General features: G+C 40.6%; 5 protein-coding genes across 7 annotated transcripts; 2 read left to right on the plus strand and 3 right to left on the minus strand.

The window, feature by feature from the left end:
- The first annotated feature begins 64 nt into the window (after positions 1-64).
- Positions 65-8,278, plus strand: LOC127751418 (dynein beta chain, ciliary-like). The gene is made up of 14 exons (XM_052274951.1): positions 65-325; positions 409-714; positions 1,072-1,242; positions 1,538-1,686; positions 1,868-2,035; positions 2,268-2,400; positions 2,475-2,618; positions 4,668-5,031; positions 5,103-5,278; positions 5,693-5,935; positions 6,256-6,438; positions 6,581-6,754; positions 6,905-7,053; positions 7,250-8,278. Exons 1-14 carry the CDS (start codon positions 65-67, stop codon positions 7,542-7,544), a joined length of 2,916 nt encoding a protein of 971 aa, XP_052130911.1. The 3' UTR covers positions 7,545-8,278.
- LOC113217866 (uncharacterized) lies at positions 2,636-4,544 on the minus strand. The gene is made up of 3 exons (XM_026437941.2): positions 4,243-4,544; positions 4,001-4,165; positions 2,636-3,906 (listed from the first exon to the last, which is right to left on the minus strand). Exons 2-3 carry the CDS (start codon positions 4,152-4,154, stop codon positions 2,855-2,857), a joined length of 1,206 nt encoding a protein of 401 aa, XP_026293726.1. The 5' UTR covers positions 4,155-4,165; positions 4,243-4,544; the 3' UTR covers positions 2,636-2,854.
- LOC113217865 (sodium/hydrogen exchanger 8) lies at positions 7,787-11,554 on the minus strand. The gene is made up of 9 exons (XM_026437939.2): positions 10,841-11,554; positions 10,425-10,756; positions 10,175-10,344; positions 9,865-10,049; positions 9,660-9,786; positions 9,395-9,537; positions 9,239-9,319; positions 9,003-9,146; positions 7,787-8,923 (listed from the first exon to the last, which is right to left on the minus strand). Exons 1-9 carry the CDS (start codon positions 11,543-11,545, stop codon positions 8,795-8,797), a joined length of 2,016 nt encoding a protein of 671 aa, XP_026293724.1. The 5' UTR covers positions 11,546-11,554; the 3' UTR covers positions 7,787-8,794.
- An 84-nt stretch (positions 11,555-11,638) lies between these two features.
- Positions 11,639-14,265, plus strand: LOC113217836 (dynein axonemal assembly factor 11). 3 transcript variants are annotated; one of them, XM_052274946.1, is made up of 11 exons: positions 11,639-11,777; positions 11,996-12,059; positions 12,171-12,239; positions 12,309-12,476; positions 12,549-12,723; positions 12,864-13,042; positions 13,121-13,211; positions 13,297-13,539; positions 13,633-13,798; positions 13,866-13,957; positions 14,035-14,265. In XM_052274946.1, the coding sequence occupies exons 3-11, from the start codon at positions 12,230-12,232 to the stop codon at positions 14,216-14,218; spliced, it is 1,308 nt and encodes a 435-aa protein (XP_052130906.1). In that variant the 5' UTR covers positions 11,639-11,777; positions 11,996-12,059; positions 12,171-12,229; the 3' UTR covers positions 14,219-14,265. The 3 variants fall into 3 exon arrangements, with proteins under 3 accessions (XP_052130906.1, XP_052130905.1, XP_052130907.1); XM_052274945.1 differs by lacking the exon at positions 11,639-11,777 and having other exon boundaries at positions 11,846-12,059; XM_052274947.1 differs by lacking the exon at positions 11,639-11,777 and having other exon boundaries at positions 11,846-12,059; positions 14,038-14,265.
- LOC113217862 (ras-related protein Rab-10) lies at positions 14,256-19,892 on the minus strand. The gene is made up of 5 exons (XM_026437935.2): positions 19,709-19,892; positions 18,969-19,029; positions 18,597-18,735; positions 18,312-18,401; positions 14,256-18,229 (listed from the first exon to the last, which is right to left on the minus strand). The coding sequence occupies exons 1-5, from the start codon at positions 19,833-19,835 to the stop codon at positions 18,041-18,043; spliced, it is 606 nt and encodes a 201-aa protein (XP_026293720.1). The 5' UTR covers positions 19,836-19,892; the 3' UTR covers positions 14,256-18,040.
- Between the last annotated feature and the right edge of the window lie 111 nt (positions 19,893-20,003).

The following is a 20,003-nucleotide window of genomic DNA, read 5'->3' on the forward strand; positions in this document are numbered from 1 at the left end:
AAATTCAATGTTTTCTGGAAGGGGAATTAGTCCTCATATTTTTCTTAAGGTTTCACTAAGCACCATGCCTGTGAGGGGTACACTAGGTTGGTCTCATTCCCAGACATTCTTGATGCTCAGGGCCATCAAGATGGGTGACAAGGAGATCGACTACAACCCCAAGTTCCGCCTGATCCTGCAAACGAAACTGGCCAACCCCCACTACAAGCCCGAGATGCAGGCGCAAACGACCATCATCAACTTCACGGTGACGCGCGACGGCCTCGAGGAGCAGCTGCTCGCCGAGGTCGTGAAGGCCGAGCGGCCCGACCTGGAGAGCCTCAGGGTGCGTAGCGTTCGGCCATGGTATTCGCGTCTGCCGAACACCAAGCCGAATGGAACCAATAGGGTCGTCTTTTCTTTGCGTAGATGGAGCTGACCACGAAGCAGAACTCGTACAAAATTGAGATCAAGAATCTCGAGGATGAGCTGCTGCAGAGGCTGAGCTCGGCGGGCGACAACGTGCTCGCCGACAAGGCCCTGGTCATCAACCTGGAGAAGACCAAGCGAACGGCAGAGGACATCGTTGTCAAGGTGGAGGAGTCCAAGGTTACGGGGAAGCGCATCGACGAGGCCCGAGAGCACTATCGCCCAGCGGCGGCTCGGGCAGCCCTTCTCTACTTCATCCTCAACGACCTACACAAGATCAACCCCGTCTACCAATTCTCGCTCAAGGTAAGTGTCCCTTTCCCAGTAGGCCCCGAGGCGAAGCGAGGATACTTTTGGCACCTTTCTGTTTTGGCCCCACATACCAAAAAAGTTGTGAATTCGTCATCACTGTCACCTGCAGGGTTTGTGAGATTCAGTGTAGTTGTAGGGTTAGCAGCTGCATCCCATGGATAGCGCCTGCGACGCGTTGGGTAGGCCGGCCCGCCAAGCAGCTGTGTGGAGCGCGCGGCCCGCGCTGTGGGCGCCTCGTAAGATGCTCAGGAGCTCGGGCGCGGCGCAGGGCCAAGGGAACGTCAGGCGCCAAACTTTCCCTCGTTTCGCCTCAGTAAAGGGAGTCCCCTCTGACCTCTCGCCTTCCGACAGGCGTACACGGTGGTGTTCCACCGCGGCATACAGCTCGCCGCGCCCGCCGACACGCTGCAGGCCCGCGTGCACAACCTCATCGACTCCATCACGTACCAGACCTACATCTACACCAGCAGGGGGCTCTTCGAGGCGGACAAGCTCATCTTCATGACGCAGATGGCTGTGCAGGTGAGGTCCGATCGCCGCGAGCCGTCGACGAGTTGGCGCCCTTATGTCTTATTACCCGACTAACACAGCTCGTTGCTTGTGGGATACTATGACATCACATTTCGACTTTGTTTTTGATTTTTTTGAAAATGCTCTCTCGATATTCAAGATGGAAGCAGCAGACAAGGTAGGGCGTCGTCACCACCATAGGATGCATGTCGGCTTTCACTTTGACTTGAAGAACAAAGCACGAGTAAAAATGAAATTGACCGTATACAAGGTTCATGACGACTGACGCGCGCATTGCTACATACAGGTGCTGCTCAAAGCTCAGGAAGTGGAGCCCGTTGAACTGGACTTCCTTCTGCGCTACCCGTTCGTCACCAACCTGCAGAGCCCGATCGACTTCCTGTCCGACACCTGCTGGGGCGGGATCGTCGCTCTTTCGAACATGCCCGAGTTCAAGTAGGGCTTGTCTGACCTGTCCTTAAGACCGGTGACGAATGGTGCAAACGATGTGGATACAAACTTTGGAATACGGCATCCGCTCCGACATCTGCTTGAGCACCATTCCTCACCGGGTGCTACCTGTAGTTGGAAATTAGTGCAGTGCATTGTGGAATCACGACTCCGCGTTCTGTGCCAGGAACCTAGACAAGGACATCGAGGGTGCCGCCAAGCGCTGGAGGACGTTCGTTGAGTCCGAGGCTCCCGAGAAGGAGAAGTTCCCCGGGGACTGGAAGGGCAAATCGGCGCTGCAGCGGTTGTGCATGATGCGCGCGCTGAGGCCCGATCGGATGATCTACGCCACGCAGTAAGTAGAGGGACAAAGCTTCTCGACCACCCCCAATAGGCCTGCAAACGCGGATGCACGGACAAATATTATTAGCTGTATAGCTAAATTTCTACCCACACACCTACATTTAGATAGATAGCTAAGTTTTTAGCTGTAGCTAAATAATTAGCCATCCCATATTTAAGCTATGTTCTAAACCTTTTACCTACATTTGCTGTCGTTCCGCGACTGATTTTTCCTTTCCCTGCAGGGCGTTCATAGAGGAAAAACTGGGATCGAAGTTCATCGAGTCTCGGTCGATTCCGTTTGAAAAATCTTTCGAGGAGAGCAGTCCTACGACACCAACGTTCTTCATTTTGTCCCCGGGCGTTGACCCCCTCAAAGTAAGCACAGCCGGGGTGGAAAGAAGAAGGTAATACTCTGAAGACATGTTGCTAATTTATGATACGTATCCTAGGACGTGGAGAAACTTGGACGGAAGATGGGCTTTACTTCCGACAAGCGCAACTTTCACAACGTATCGCTAGGGCAGGGCCAGGAGCCAGTGGCAGAGAAGGCAATGAAGCGAGCAGCTAAGAAGGGGCATTGGGTCATACTACAGGTAAGTGGAAACATATGTAATGTTTGGCATTTATTGCTATTTGCTCAGATTGCATAGATTGCATAGATTGAGTCATCCAAATAGTTCCTAAATTTACTAAATCACAAGTTAAAATATATAATACTGTCAGCCTTTTATAAAAAGATATTAACTTACACATAATTTTTCACACGGTTTCGTATAAATGTTAACTCATTCATAGAAAAACAACAACAAAAACAGCAAACACAGAAATGTCACTCCATCTCGAAAGGTATTCTCAATGGTCGTAAATAACGAGGAATTCTCATTAAGAAGTATTCAGGTACCCATAGCTCAGCATGCAACTGAATAAGTCTCTTCTTACTCAACTCCCACCAATCTGAATCAAACTTAACAGTACAAATGAGGAATCCATTGGGACTCCAGAGCATTAAATGACTTTCTTCAAAATTAAGAATTCCCATTGATACTTGCATTTGAAACCAAAATGAGCTATTCCTTTTCAAAGAAAGAGTACCATCAGAATTTTTTTGAAGGCAAAAATTTGTATAATCTAAACCTAAACTGCGAATACAACTTTCAAAGTCGGCAAAGTTCGCATTTTTTATAAACTCTGGACACTTGATTTCTAAAAGCTTTGGCGGAGATTTTTGGGATCTCACAATACCATCTGGACTACAAGACAATTGTGGGAAAGCAGGATTTACCCACATTCCTGTTTGCTGAACAGTAGTTGTTTCATCTTGAGCCTGAGCCCATTTAATGTAATCTACACGAGCTTTATCCTCCATTTCTATACCATACATTGAAGCTATACCTGGAAGTAAGGTCCATAAATGTTCTCTCAAAGCATCAGCATAGCATACTTGAGGAAGCTTTATAAAGTATTTTGCCATCGAAGCAGGAAAACGAATAGATCTCTCAGCTCTCCATATTTCACTTTTTCTTTGATCTAGAGTTTCTGGAATCTCTCCTGGGGAGTCACCAACACAATATCTTTTGGCATCCTCAAACAGAGCATCTAAGAAAATATTTCGTAACTTTTTGACAATCTGTAGGTATGTTGAATCTTCCCTCGTGCAAGTGAAGCATGCATCTACTTCCGTATGAAATAATTCAGTCATCTTTAGTAAATCTTGTTCTTCACGAAAATTAATTTCATCGTATTTTTCCTCCTGTGTATCCTCTTTGGCATGGACTTGTTTTTGGTGGTCAAAAACAATGACTTCGTTTTCTCCAGGTGGTTGACTGGTTTGAACATGTTTGGTAGAGTTGTACTCCGAAGGATGTAGTGTTCGGAGAATACCTGGATAAGACAAGTTTGTTAACACTTCTTTAAACGTCATTTTTCTTAACAATTTTTCTCTTTCCTTTCAAAAAAATTATAGTTTAAAAGTTACCTGGGCAGTATCCTTTTTCCTCTTTCTTGTAATTAGGATAAAGGTTGGTGAGGTGGTTGGGATGCCGAACTCCTTGTACTGTAGAGCTACAAAGCTTCATTGCTTCTGTCAAGTTATTTGTTGAGGCACTTGCCAGATAAAATGATCTCCGCATACTGATGAGATCTAAAAGTGAAACGATTGTTCTTAAGCAACCAATACAAATTCAAAACGTCAAATATATTAATTACTTTATTACCTACCTTAAGAGAGTATTCAATGGGAAAATTATATTGTGCACAGAACAGTGACAAACGCAATTTATCTCAAGAGGTTATGAGCAACTACAATATTTCTCAAAACTGCAGGTTAATATCAATGACACACACTCTTCATCGACTCAATTGGCCAAACCTCATATTCTAACAACGAGTTAGGCATCTTTAGACATTTCAGTTGATCCCATACCTGATTAACCAATTTTACGTAACAACCAAAAACAATTTTATTTACGTCGTAACATCTGACGCTGGTAAACAAGAGTCAAGCTGCGCACTACTGCGCTGCGCAGTGTTCGAGTTCAGTATGAAAACGTTTGTTGCACACTAAGATTTTCCCGCGAAAATGTCCTTCCCTTTTAGCCCCGATCCTCCGATCACTCGCAAGTCGCAACGATTTTCTCTTGCAGAATATTCACCTTGTGGCCAATTGGCTGCCGAGCCTGGAGAAGAGGATGGACAAGTGCGCAGAGCATCCCCATGACAACTACCGGCTGTTCATGAGTGCCGAGCCCGCTCCCGCGCCCGAGTTCCACATCTTGCCTCAGGGCGTGTTGGAGTCTTCCATCAAAATTACCAACGAGCCCCCCACGGGCATGCACGCCAACCTCCATAAAGCATTGGACAACTTTTCGCAAGAGACCCTCGAGATGTCCACCAAGGAAGCCGAATTCAAGTCGATCCTCTTCGCTTTGTGCTATTTCCACGCTGTCGTCGCGGAGCGTCGCAAGTTCGCTGCGCAGGGTTGGAATCGAGTGTACCCGTTCAACTTTGGTAAATCTGCAGATATATGTTCATAGAATCAGACGTGGCAGAGGTGGAAACTGACATTTGATTTTTTGTAGGTGACCTGACCATAAGCGTCAACGTGCTTTACAACTACCTGGAGGCAAATAATAGGGTGCCATGGGAGGACTTGCGGTACCTCTTTGGTGAAATCATGTACGGCGGTCACATCACTGACGACTGGGACCGACGCCTCTGCGCTACGTACCTAGAAGAATACCTACAGGCTGAGCTGGTAGGTCAGCAACTCTCTTCCTCTCCTTCGCAGGGCGAGGAGGAAAGGGGGGGGGGGCATTGGGGAACGACCTAAGCCAAACTATCGTAAGGGAAGGAGATACACTCTCACCCGTCTTCGTAAGATGTGGGATCAACCATAAAGTGCGCCTGTCATTTTTGCCGTTACATATCTGCAGCCTTTGGAAGATGCAAGCTTTCATAGCGCCTGGTAGGTAGGCAACACCCTGCGTGCAGCGCATGTGTGTACTGCGGGTTGGCCTACCTCGAGTCTCACAGGCGCTGACGCACGCCGATCTCCCGTAATTTGCCGAATGAATCTCAGAAAACGGACCTACTTTCTGGAAGAGCCCTTCGACACACGTGATCTGTACCTCTGGTCGGAGCGGATTTTAACGAGCTCTCTGTGCGTCAGGTTGACGGTGACCTGATGCTGGCGCCGGGCTTTACGTCCCCGCCCAACTCCGACTACGCGTCGTACCACCAGTACATCGACGACTACCTGCCCCCCGAGAGCCCCATGCTGTACGGGCTGCACCCCAACGCGGAGATCTCCTCGCTCACGGCCACGTCGGAGAAGCTGTTCAAGACCGTCTTCGAGATGCAGCCCCGCGACGCCATGGCAGGGTCCGGTGTCACCGTGTCCAGGGAGGAGAAGGTACGTGCCGAGGCCCGAATAAATCACGTGAATGTTTATGCACCATACGCTCAACAGGGGAGAGGGAGGAGGGGACGGCAATGGGCACCTTGCTCCCCACAAGGGTGGGTTGTAGGCGTTCCTTTGCCGTCGCCGCGAGCGCACGCCGCTGGTGGATACAGACGGCTCGGCGAAACGTTGTGCGCTAAACGTTTCATTAACGCTCCCTTGTGGGTGCATCCTAAGGGGGTATTCACCCTGTTACAAATTACATTTGCTAGAGGAACCACGATCTTTTGCGTGCCCCGCGTGCCCGCACCCTGCACAGCTCTCCTTTACAGGTGAAGCAAATGCTGAGCGACATCCTCGAGCGCCTGCCGGAGCCGTTCAACATGGCGGAGATGATGGGGAAGGTGGAGGACCGAACGCCGTACGTCATCGTGGCCTTCCAGGAGTGCGAGCGCATGAACCAGCTCATGGCGGAGCTCAGACAGTCTCTCACTGATCTCGACCTCGGCCTCAAGGTTAGCCCCCCCCCCCCCACCCCTGGTGCACGTTCCCCCAAAAAACAAAACAGAAAAAACTGCCTTAGGCTCCTCCTACACCCTACACCCTTCACATAGACCACGACACCAGCTAGCCCCGCTCTGGTTTTGCTGCTTGCAGGGAGAACTCACCATCACGCCCGCCATGGAGAACTTGGAGCAGAGCCTGTTCATTGACAAGGTGCCGGAGAACTGGTCAGCCAAAGCCTACCCGTCAATGTTGCCGCTGTCGTCCTGGTTCGCTGATCTGCAACTTAGGCTGAAGGAGCTCGAGAACTGGACACAAGACTTCATAGTATGTACTAGCCCCCCCCCCCCCTACTCACACACACTTTTCCCGCCTCGTTTCCGTCCCGCCCATGTCCCCACTCCCTCAAGCACAACAACCAGTGTCAAGCCAGCATTCTGCGCTCGTCTCATAAACGCCACTGCCGTCGTGTTTCAGATGCCAGGTTCAGTGTGGTTGGCTGGCTTCTTCAACCCACAGTCCTTCCTCACCGCCATCATGCAGAGCATGGCGCGTAAAAACGAGTGGCCCCTTGACAAGATGTGCCTGCAGTGCGACGTCACCAAGAAAGGCAGGGATGACTTCAGGTGGGCTTACGTGGTGTGGTAACTCTACAACAGGTACACCTATCAAGAAACACCGTGTCATGAAGAATGCCTATTCTGCTCTAGAATAATGTTATCCTACGTATTCTTTTATCATGCCATCATCTTCATTCCGCAGTGCACATTCCATCTCAAGAAACAGGAAAGTGCCATTCTGATTTTTCCTTTTAATTTTCAGTCAAGCACCACGGGAGGGCGCCAACGTGCACGGTCTGTACATGGAGGGCGCGCGCTGGGACGTCGGCCTGGGCTGCATCGTGGACTCCCGTCACAAGGATCTCTTCCCCTTGATGCCCGTCATCTACGTGCGAGCCATCACCCAGGACAAGCAGGAAACTCGAAACATGTATCAATGCCCAGTGTACAAAACACGACAGAGAGGCCCCACATTTGTTTGGACGTTCAACCTCAAGACACGGGATAAGCCGACAAAGTGGACGCTGGCGGGGACTGCGCTGCTGCTTAGCATATAAGTAAAGCAAGGACAATAAGAAATTTAATTAGATGACGTGTAGGAAATTCCCCTTTAGATCGACAGTAGCGATTGGGGCTTCCCTATCAAGTGGTGAGTTCATTTCATTGTGTTGCTTCATATGCTTATTTTTGTTGTGTTTTATGTGTGTGTAAACAAGGAAAAAAAGACTGTGATATCTTATTTATAAACTGATCTTATCAGGCTAGAATGCAATTTTTCAATAAAATCATGATAAAGAAATCAAAGGCACCACAACTTTTATTCTACATATTAATTTAAATCACAATATTTGGTGACTCAGTTTTGTTCAGAGTACTTTGAAAATACTTACAAATACATGTCATAGAATTTACATCAACTTTACACAAAGAGAGTAGGGGTATGGTGTGATTCTTTCACACTTCCACCTGCTCCCCAGGAAACCTGAAATGTAACTGTCTAAATTTTAAAAAGCAAGAAAGGAGTATTGTGAAGTGAAGAAAACACCCATTCTAAATCACAATTGTTTCTTTGTGCAACATTGTCACCAGAGTACAAATACTTTTAAGTACCAATAAAGCTCATATTTATCACTATATGCCACCCCAAAGCACATCAGAATGTAACACTCTTAATGCTAAACAACATTGTCCTAAAAAATTGTTTGAACATAGCCTACTGCAAAATATATACGATAATATATAAAATCTTGAAGAAATTGAATATTTAATATTGAGTAATAGATATTAGGTACCAATACACATAGTACACAGGTTACTAACAATGTAATATTTAGATTATCTACCCAGTGAAAATGGGGTGTCTTTTCAGAAAGACACTGATTTCTTCCAAATAATAGTGACTAGGCTGGAAGAACCCTTTACCACTTGACAAAATACTGTTATTTTTGTAATACATTCTCCTGTTTACCTTACTTCTTCCTGCTGTGATAACACTATATGACAAACTACTTAGATTCAAAATCGGAGTAAGCCTATCACTTAAAATGGACCCTGATGAATATGGATTAAGTCAGACTTTGATAAACATTGCACAACACATTCTCTTAGCAGGAAAACAAGACAATGATTTTTTCCATAATTTCAATTAACCTTTTTCTAGATTCAGATAAAATGTGGATACTTGCACATTTCAATTATTGTCTGATTCCACAGTCAAATTTTAACATTATGTACCTTATGAGTTCAAAAAGATTTGAAAAGTTTTGAATATTTTGAAACACATTAAGATGCGGTATGCATTGAGTTATTAGGGATTTTGAGATTGAGATGAAACTGCAAGAGGTGCCTCATCATCTGTTTCAGTTGGTGATAACCGAATAGTCTGATACCATTGGTTGGTTAAATCATTCATTTGGCTCTTGCAATCTTTCAGTTCCTAAAATGAAAAGTAAACGGAAGTTAGTGGAATTAAATGAAGTTATTTGAGAACTTTATAAGTCTACAATCTCGCTTACCTGCTGTGTGAACCGTCTAGTAAAAAATGGTATGAATATTTTTATATCAAGCCGAGAGAAGCCTTTGATGCGGGACTGCATAAAACCAACTTCCATTTCTTCTTCAGTCAACTCAGATAAGTGCTCTGAGTCGATTGCTTGTCCCTGTATTTACAAATATATTTTTTACATTGGTAAATAACAAACTTTATCAGCCTTTTCGTTACTATATAGATTTGAAGGAAGATTAGTCTTACCCATTCTTTGGTTTTACTTAATGATAAACCTTTCTCCCTCCTCCTCCTCCTAGAACGCTCTTTACGACCAGCTTGTAGGAACTGAAACAAACAACCAATATTATTGCTGCATTTTTGAAGGAACATCTTCTAACAAGATTCTGACATTTGGCTTACTTTCATGAGAGGCATGGTGGATCCCCCAAGAACAAGAGTTGTAAACAGAACAATAATTAACGTTGTGGTTATTATGACATGCCTAGTTTCATCACTGAACTCAAGATGAAGAGAAAGAGCATAAGAAATAGCACCCCTCAAACCTAATAAAAACAAACAAACAAACAAACAAAAAAAAAAAAAAAAAAAAAACAGTTTTAATATTATGAGATGAATCAACATATTTTCATCAATAGTCCTTGAAAACAAATAAAAAGTTACTAACCACTGAACCACATTATGAACATCATTCTATGCGTTATCTGGTGTTCTCTAAATCTGTTAACAAGAATGGCTAGGGGAAATATGTTTGCAGCTCGGCCTATAAGGCATAGGATCAAGCTCCACACAACCTAGAACATTTTCAAGGAGCCTATGAGTATGCATTTTATTTTACAATAAGTTTTGAAATTAGAGTGGTATGTACTTACTAATGCAGGTTCCACACGATGTCTGAAACTAAATATGGCTAAGCCCAAATATGCAAAAACACATGTTTCTGCTATGAATGCAAGAGTCCTCATAGTTTGTTGCATTGTTATTTGAGTTACAGTAGATAGATTAAAGTGAGTGTAATGAGACATAACAATTCCACAAAATAAAATAGCCATAATACCTGAAAACAGTAAGATAAATCCAAAACTTTATATCAAAATTAACCACCAACAAAATTAGGGAAGAATGGAAATAGCAGTTATAGATGAGATAGTCCTCTAACTAAATTTTAAAAACTTAACATACCAGACAAATGTATACCCTCAGCCAAAGCATATGGTGCATAAGTAAATACCAGCATCATTCCAAATTCCAGTGAAGGATTCTTGCGTAGGTCCACATGTTTGAGGAGTAAAGCACTTGCAAGGGCAAAGACAACACCAATGCCAGCAGATGCAAAGAACATCATACAAAACCTGTGGAAAGAAAGATATGAATTCATAATTCCAACACCAAGTCAGATCAATAGGGACCTTGACAGCAAAATCATAAATACCTGTTTATCCCAGTTCTAAATGCTTCCCATGATGTCATAGTAGGGTTATTACTTTCCAAAATGCTTGTTGTCAGAACAATAGCTATGGCATCATTGAGAATACTTTCTCCAAACACTAGCATATTCAGAACAGGGTCTACATCAAGAGCGTGGAAAATGGCAACAGTTGCGACAGGATCTACAGCCGAAATAAGGGAGCCAAATGCAAAACTTTCCACGAAACTCAGTCGATATGCTACCTCAGCGATACCGAGAAGATAAATTCCTGCTCCAATAACTAATGCAGATATTGTTGTTCCAGCAATTGCAAAAACAAGAATCGATCCAATATTCTGGAACAAATTATAATTATGTGATACTGACCAAAGCAACTTAAGAAAGAATTGGTTTAAGTCCATAATAATTTGCAATGGTACCTGAAAAAAGTTGCCTTTGTGAAGATTGTAACCAGACTCAAAAATAATAGGTGGAAGAAGAACAAGAAAAAATGCTGTAGGAGAAAATGCCTCTTCCTTTTTCCAGTTGGCTATGTTCTGATCTGATATAAGATTGACAATGAGGCCGATGAGAGCCCCGAGGAATACAATAACAACACTTTCTGGTAAGTACTGAAAATGAGTCTGCAGCATTAGGTGGATAAGTAAAATGCCAAGAGCGAGAACGCACAATACAAAGAATATTGACATTGATGAGTTGTGTTCATCCTCAGCAGCACTTTTATCAGGGAGGACGGGGTCGGGAGAGGCAGTAGTGGAAGATGTCGCATTTGTAGTGACATTGGTAGACAGTGAGCCTGCAGGAAGAACTTCTTCTGCGTTTGATTCTTCACCAGGAATATTGTTACTGTTGCTAGCAGCTTTGGCCTCTCCATGTCCATCTGTTGCACTGCGCTTTTCTCTGCTTGACAATTCAGAGGATGTCTCAGCTTGGAGTGAGGGAGAGTCATTGAAAAAAGCATCACCGGGTATCAAATGGTCTGAGTAGGGGTCTAGTTCTGCAAATTCGTTCGCTCGATCTTGAGCTGTGGCATAGTGACAGACGGAACAGCAGGTTAGGATATTCCAAACCAATGCCAATTGGGTGATGCGACTGAACATGCCAACTGAATCTTTCCATCGCATGTTGAAAAAATGGTTGCACTTGGAGTTTACAGAGTGTGATCCAGGTCACCTGATAAGGAATGTTGACATAACTTCAACCATTTGGACTGTGTCGTCTGCTAGCAGCCGAAACAGAAACAGTGACGTATGTTTGTATTTTACATTCTAGTAATTTCGTCCTATAGAGGGCAGCATAAGCGTCTGCCGCAAATCAACCTTCGAACCTGACATGGTAACCAAGACCAAAGAGAAGGTAGTTAAAAAACTATCGTGCAAAAATTCAACCATTTTCAAATTTTCAATTTGAAACGTATTTTGCTTTTCCTGAAAAAGATTTATCATGTTGTGACGCAAAACATTGTGTTTTGTCTTTTGACTTGTGTTGTACCATTACGCACGAAAGTGCGCTATTTAGGAAATATTTAAACACGACGCATTTTTAAGTCTCTTCCTCCTGCTTTGCATGTGAAGAACGCGCTCATTTTACCTTCAGTGTTTTTTCATTTTCAAATCAACATGTTATTCTGATGACAAGGTGAGAGCAAGGGAGCAAGGTGGATGGTGAGAATTATTGTTGTTGTTTACTTGAGAGTGGAGTTCATGCTGGTATCTTTTCTATGGTAACTATGACAACGCTGATGGATAGTGTGGAGACTTTGCTCAATGAAGACAAAAAGTTCTGTTTTGATCGCTTGATTCACCAATATGGTCAGAAGTAAGTACGAATCGAAGGTCTAATCATCTTAGCTTCTCACATTATTGAGATATCAATTTCTTTCTTCAGTTACAATTGAGTTACTTCGTAAGCGATCAGAACACAATGAAGGAGAAATTTCAACTTTGGAAGAGTTATCCCTCCATCAAGAAGATATCGAGAAGATTGAAAACCTCCAAAACTGGTGTCGAGAATTACGTATTTTGCTATTGCAATCTAATCTTATACCAAAAATAGGTAATTGCTACTCAAAATAAGATTGTTACAATTTAATAATTAGTATAAAATTGACAACACTTCGTGCTTCAGAAAATCTAAATAAAATGAAAAAACTGGAATATTTGAACCTAGCTCTAAATAATATAGAGCGCATTGAAAACCTGGATAGATGTGAGTCTTTGGAGAAACTTGATCTGACACTTAACTTTATTGGAGAGCTCACGAGTGTGGAATCTTTAAAAGCAAACATACATCTTCATACACTGTAAGTAAAGTTTCAATAATTGGTTCAGACCCATGCTCAAAGTATATGTCAGTTAAATGTTCTCATGTTTACAGTGCTATTTCTTGCTCTTCACAATAGCTGGAGAATTAATATGTAAAATTATTTTAAAATACTTATAGGTATTTAACTGGAAATCCATGTACAGAGTTCAGCGGTTACAGAGATTATGTAATAGCAACTTTACCACAGTTGCAGATCCTCGATGCAGACACCATTTTAAAATCAGACCGTATTAAGGCTTTACAGCGTTATGAGATGGTGGCCCAGATAATCATGCAACAACAGGAAAATTATAAAAGTATGTAGATTTTGAAAAAGTCAAATCAACATAAATACCTCTACTTTTTTTAAAGTACGGAAATCAAACATTTTATAGGTAAAAGGGACAAACAACGCCAAGACCATCAACAAAAAGGGCTTAAAAATGAATCATCTAAAAAAATGGATGATCCTGAAGAATTAAAAAAGTGAGAAGACGTCGTCAAAATAAATCTTCCTCCTACCCTAGGTATATGTACTTAAAAGATATATCTATTATTTTCTGTTGTGTAGATTTTGGGATGAACTATGTGATAATTCACCAGAGACTCGGGTGGAGCTGGCTACAGTTAGTCGGAAACAAAAAGAACAGGAAAAGAAGAGAGAGACTGGATGTGAAGACAACAACCCCAAGAGAACTATCAGACTCTTCAGAGATGATGGTCAACCTTTGAGTATTAATGAACCAAGGATTCCTTTTACCTTGACAGAAGATAATGAACACAACAGCTTGGTTCTCAATATTGAAATCTATAGGTAAATATACCACATACAGTATACCTGTATTTAATGCATTTTGTGTTTTGTTTGTAAAAGATTAGAATAAATTTAATTCATTCAATCATTTAGACATCTAGATACATTATTGATTGAGGCGGATGTACAACCTAAATATGTACGAGTGTACATTAAAGGAAAAGTATTCCAGATAGTCCTACCAGAGGATGTGCATCCTGATAAGTCCACTGCAAAGAGGTCTCAATCAACAGGACATCTAGTGATTGAGATGCAAATGGTAATGATTTCTTCAAGGTAGTACAGTTTTTGTTAAGACTGTGAATTTATCCTAATGTATTTTGTAGGTAAGAGAAGCAAATGCTAGAAGTCCTTCCCAAAATCAGGCATCAAAAAGTACAAATTATTCAAGCATTCCACCTCCAGTAAATAATTCAAGGTAACAAAACAAAATACCCATTCTGTAAAGAAACAAGTGGAAATATTGTAATAAATATCTACCTTTCTGTTTCCCAGAAGAGAGTATTTGGAGATAGGAAAAGCTGACACATCAATGGATTTTAGCCAAATCACAAGTACATTACCTAAAACTATAGACAGAAGCTGTCTTTTGGATTTTAAACATCAGACTAAGGCAGTAAGTGAAAAACCGGTGTCAGCATCATTTCAGGACAATCAAGAGGTTCCACCCCTTGAGTAAGTGGTTTTGAGTCTAGAAAAATTTTAGTCATAAAAAGTGCTATCATAGTCTGTTCTTTATTTCAAAAATTTACCATATCAATAGCATATTAAAAATGTCAACTATTACCCAAGGCAGATCAGTGTTCCGCATTTTTTATGAAAACTAGTTCTGTTGCTGGAAGTGTATCTCAATATCAAAAAATTATGTTGGTCAGATACAATTTAAAAAAGAAAACATTAACTTTGATTCCATACAATACCAATATTGTTGCTACATACTCAGCAAACAGTACATGGAAAGAAATGAACCAGAAATTACATCATCACTTATAAATGAAAGCCACGGACAGAAACTTACAATCCGTTCATATAAGTTGTAAAAAAAGGGACAGAAGTATTAATGTAAGATTGAGAGGGAGAGGGCACTAAACTCTTATAAAACTGAACAAGCATCACCCTATCTTACCACGCTTCAAAAAGTTTATACAAAATGTTAACCTAAACAAAGTCCCAAGAGTTACATTCTCGAAGACTAAATTTTACTACCATACTGATTAGAAATTGATTCTTTTGTCATCAGATATGTAGTGAACCATTAAAAAACAAATCACAAACTTGAAGATTTACTGAAAAACTGTGAATTGAAAAGTAAATAACTCATTCACTGGCAACTGTTTTTTAAAAAACAGGGGAATCGTCACTCCCCATGACCACTCAAGTGGCCATGTGGCACTGGACGTGTTCACAGTGTCAGACCTGATTATTTACAAATTTCAGTCTTCGTTTTGAATGTTTTGTGCATAGTATTGAAACTTTTAAAGAAATTTTAACAACAGATTTCAACTGTCAAATGGAAGAAACTGAAAAATTTAAGAAGACAGAAGGCACACCTGAGTAAAAATGTTGAATGATAGTTCTAAAATTAGTTCTGACAAGTAAATTGCTTCCGACAATTGTTCTTTCCATTTAATACTATAAAATTAAAAAAATCAGTGATTCCATGAAAGTTTTTGCAAGAATTGTTTTAAAATGGGTACAGAAAAGCAAGTCTTAGTCATAAGTCCACTTGCATTACTCCATGAAATTCATATTAAAGGTAGCAACACATGGCAAATAAGTCTGATGGTTTCCTAAACTCTATTAGGTAGAAATATCAGGAAAAGAAAATGACAGCCTCTTGACTTGGCTTTGAACAGTCCATGACTCCATGATAAACATACAAATAGTAAGCAAATGAAAACAAAAAATGGTAATTCTGCTTTTCCATTATGCTATTGGAAATACTTCAGACAAAATTTAGCTTTTCCCTTAACATTTGTACTTGGCACATTTGCTATACACACTGATGTAGTAGTTTCTGTGAGACTACTTGCTGCAGCCAATGTGAAACACCATGTGAAATTTGAAGAGGTCAACGTGTCAACAATATTAATTCCTTTTACTATGAGCCCCAAAATATAAAAATAAAGATTAAGAAAAATTGTGACTAATTTATTGAATTGGGAGCAAGTCTCCAAATGAAACTATAAATAATAAGAGCCAAACAGGCTCAAGCATATTGAGGCACTTAAATTCAAATACTTAAGATGCAGAAATTTCAAACAAAGCCAAAACATTCCATTGGTCCATGCTTTTCCTCTTCTTTTTTTTTTTTATTAATAAGCGACAAGTTAAAATCCATCAGCTGTTATGAAAATAAAAGAACTAGAAAACCTTCCCACTTAAACAAGGATTGACCAAAGACAAACTAGCAGAGTCATAACCAGCCCTATAAAACAGTACACTATATATATCATGAATGATTGGCAGAATGCCAACTAAACACAAACATTGGTGCATTAAGTCTAAAAACAGTTTCTTTGGAGGTAAGGCACAAAATTTCTGTCAATGGCTGTACCATGGAACAGCTTGACTTGTACAACATGTGAGGAATTCAATTGCCTATGTATAATGTGAAGGGGTATAAATAAATGACTGCACCTTCCAAAATCCAAGTTCATCAATCTGAGAATATGCCAGTTCTACAGCATTATTAATTGATTCTTTTGATAGAGGAATAAGCCTAGAAATACTGGCAGATACTCCAGTGCTCATAATACTTTAAGACACAAAACTTCAACATTAGTATCACATTCCTTTGAAACTGTGGACGCAAAATCAAAAGGAAAAGAGAGCCTGCACAAACTGCTTTCATCTAAATTGCAGAATAGACTTCACCTAATGGATGGGGCTTGAAAAGTTGTGTAGAGGTACACTTAAAAAATTACAGTGGTGTGGGCAAAATTATTGATGGAAAAATTGCATAAGAATGGTCGCAAAGCTTTAAATCACTACCTAAAGGACTGAGCTGACATAAGCACTACTCATTCTAAAAGAATCTTATTATTTAAAAAAGGAAATTTACTGAGTTCTCACATCCTGACGGAAAACAGTATTTGATCGCATGTGGAAGCTTTCTATCACAGATCCAAATGGTTCGAACTTAACTTCCACAACAAACTAGACAAATAATAAATTCTATTGTGCATGTCCTGAACATATGAATCAACAAAAAATATATTAAAGTAAAAAGAAGCTGTACAGTAGAAACATAAAATGCCCCGATGGACAGGTTAGTAACTTAACCATAACTCAAATGCCAGGCCAGCAAAGCATAATTCCAATGTGAAATAGCCTTCACAATCTTCTAACAAAGGGAAAAGGAGAGGATTTTCTCATTTCCGAGATTCTTTCCACAATTGGATCTTACAAACAAAGCAACCAAATATAGCAAATATGTAAGCATTACTTTTGAATGTCTCATTTCAAGTAATAAATGCAGACAATAATCATACAAATAAGAATAAAGGAAATTAAAAATAAGATATCTCTCTCAAAAGACAGACTGATAGTGGTTATCACCTCAAGGAATTAACTGCATGTACAAGCAATGCTAAAGCCTATCTTTAGACCAACAAGCTCTTCTGAATAGGCAGCTAGGGAACAGTGGCATGAGTCCATCCTTAATGTTGGACCTTACGACTAGAACCTATGATGATTAGTAACATTCCTCAAAATTATTTGCTATTTATGTTTTATATATACTTTATTTGTGTTTGCCTCATGCCTCAACTATTACATAATATGAATGGGAATGCAAAAACCATCTGCAAGAAGGATGCTAGTTATTGAACAACCTTTTCATGATAATTGGTGATGCTGATTGCAAGACACAGCATAAATCAAGGACAAAAATTCATAAGATTAGGGGAAAGAATGAAAAATTTGATACAGAAAATAGACAATTTACCTGGCTACTTGATTTCTTCTTAGCTTTTCTTGCCTCAATTTTTGGTTGAATGAACCAACCTTAACTGCAGAGCAAATTACTCAGAGATGTGATAACTTTTACTTGCAAAAATTATACCAAATTGTTAGTAATGCTTAATTTTAAGACTGACCATGCATCACCAACATCAAAAGAGGAGGTACTCTATAACGCTCGATATCCCAACATCAACTTCAAAAACACATGGGAAGGATTTTCAGAAGAAATCCTGTATATGTTGCAAGCATTTCCCCAGATGCCACACTCACAGCCAATCCCACCACCTGAGAGACATAAAACACTTTCTCCATATGACTCAATGTCAGCCCTCTGAAGAGACAATCAAGAAGATTTGAAGACATTAAATTTATCTTCATTGACAAGATCGATATCAATGTGGGAGTAGCAGTAACCCACACAAGATGAAACTTTTCTTTAAAGGATTAATAGAATTTAACCAAAAGAGAAAAATTTGTTACTTGAATGCTAGTGGTGGGTGGCTGAAAAAGTGGCATGCAGAACATGTCATGCAACCTAGCAACAACTCCTTCGACTAGTATCTCCTCTACGCGGATCAACCATGACTCTGTCTGGAGCATCACCCGGCTCCTTTCCTGCAAACTTATCCAGAATGGCAGTTGCTAGGTCGTTGAATGCTTTGTCAATGTTGGTATTTGCCTTGGCTGATGTCTCCAGAAATGGAACACCATATTCCCGGGCAATCTGCAAAAATTGCTTACTGTAAGATACACATTCAATGAGAGGTAAAACAAAAAAACACATTAAAACATAATTGATTACTTACGGCATCACCCCTATCCTTACTAACTGCTCTTTTACCATCTATATCACACTTATTACCAAGGATCATTTTTTCAACATCTTCATTAGCATGCTGGAAGGAAAGAGAAGCATGCACGACCAGGTTAGGAAAACAAACGTACACACACAAAAAAAAAAAAGAAAGAGGAAAAAACACAAGACAATGGGGTGAATAAATGAGAATAATTATAAGTTACAATGAAATGGAATGGTACATTAAACAGGTAATTTGTAGGGTAATCTTTGGCACAAAACTTCTTTTCCTCACCTCATCAATGTTCCTCAACCATTTTACTATGTTTTCAAAGCTTCGTTCATCAGTAACATCATAGACTAGCATGATTCCCATAGCTCCACGGTAATATGATGTGGTGATGGTATGAAACCTCTCTTGGCCAGCGGTATCCCTGTGGCAGAAAGATAGACAACTATTCAACAGGTAGAATAAGAGTCAATCAATCAAAATGAAAAATTACCTAGGTAACATCAAAACATGGCCAGTTGAAATTAAAATATGTGACCATGCTTAAAAGTCTTTCTTAGGAAAGATAGTGGAACTAGTATTGAGAACTAATGACTAAATCTATTCAATTAAACTACGCTAGCAAAAATAATGGTGCATACAATTAAGAAAACTTACCATATCTGCAGTTTGATCTTTTTCCCACGCAATTCTACAGTCTTAATTTTGAAGTCAATACCTGTCAAAGACAAATTAAAAACAAGTTGTTACCAAATGTTTAGTTAAAAACAGCTGTCTTCACACATTTAATTGAAGATGAGCATGATTTCTTCAACCAACTAAATAAACTGCAAGATTAAAATAACAATAAATTAAAATTGATTTGTTGTTGCAGGAATCGAAGACCGAAAATTGAGTAGTGCAGTATACCAAATAAATGATACAAAAATTGAACATTATTTTGCAGAAAGAATATGATGATAACCCTAAAGTGAAAGCCTATGACAATTCGTACATCCAGTACAAAATACAAAACACATGACAGAGATGTAAAACAACTTCTTAAGGGGAAAGTGCAAAGATTTCAAGTGTGTTTCACTCAAGATTTTTTTTCCTCTTTTTTTTTTTTTTTTTTTTTTTTGCCCTGAAGACATATCATGTAACTCAGCAATTGCACAGATTGCCAAGACATCAAGGCTGCATACTCTCCAGAATCTATGTAGTGCAGAAAAAGAAAAATTCCAAACCAAAGAGAGCGAACTTTAACACACAAACGCAGACAAATGCAAAAGAAGCAATTGGCAATGAAACGTTGGAATGCTTTGATTAGTCAAATGAACCCACCCTTGACTCACTTGAGGCTAACATTAACCCCGAGGCTTTTCGCCTCACCATTTTCGAAAAAGGAGACCACTTACCTATAGTTGAAATGAAGGTAGATGTAAATGCATCGTCTGAAAATCTGAATAAAATACTGGTTTTACCGACGCCAGAATCGCCGATTAACAGCAATTTGAACAACAAGTCATACGTTTTCTTCGCCATCTTCGAGCTAGTTGGATGGTGACGTCACTTTTCGATGCGACGGAACTGTGAACCAGTTAATCGCTTCTCCGACAGAGTGCGCTACTGGACATGAGCTCTCCCCCTCCCCTCCTTTCCGACTACATGAGCGCAAGTTTCGAACATGCAAATTTTGAACTACGAAAAAAA

This window comes from Frankliniella occidentalis, unplaced genomic scaffold (assembly GCF_000697945.3).
Source record: "Frankliniella occidentalis isolate FOCC.00 unplaced genomic scaffold, Focc_3.1 Scaffold473, whole genome shotgun sequence".
In the NCBI taxonomy this organism is placed as follows: domain Eukaryota; kingdom Metazoa; phylum Arthropoda; class Insecta; order Thysanoptera; family Thripidae; genus Frankliniella; species Frankliniella occidentalis.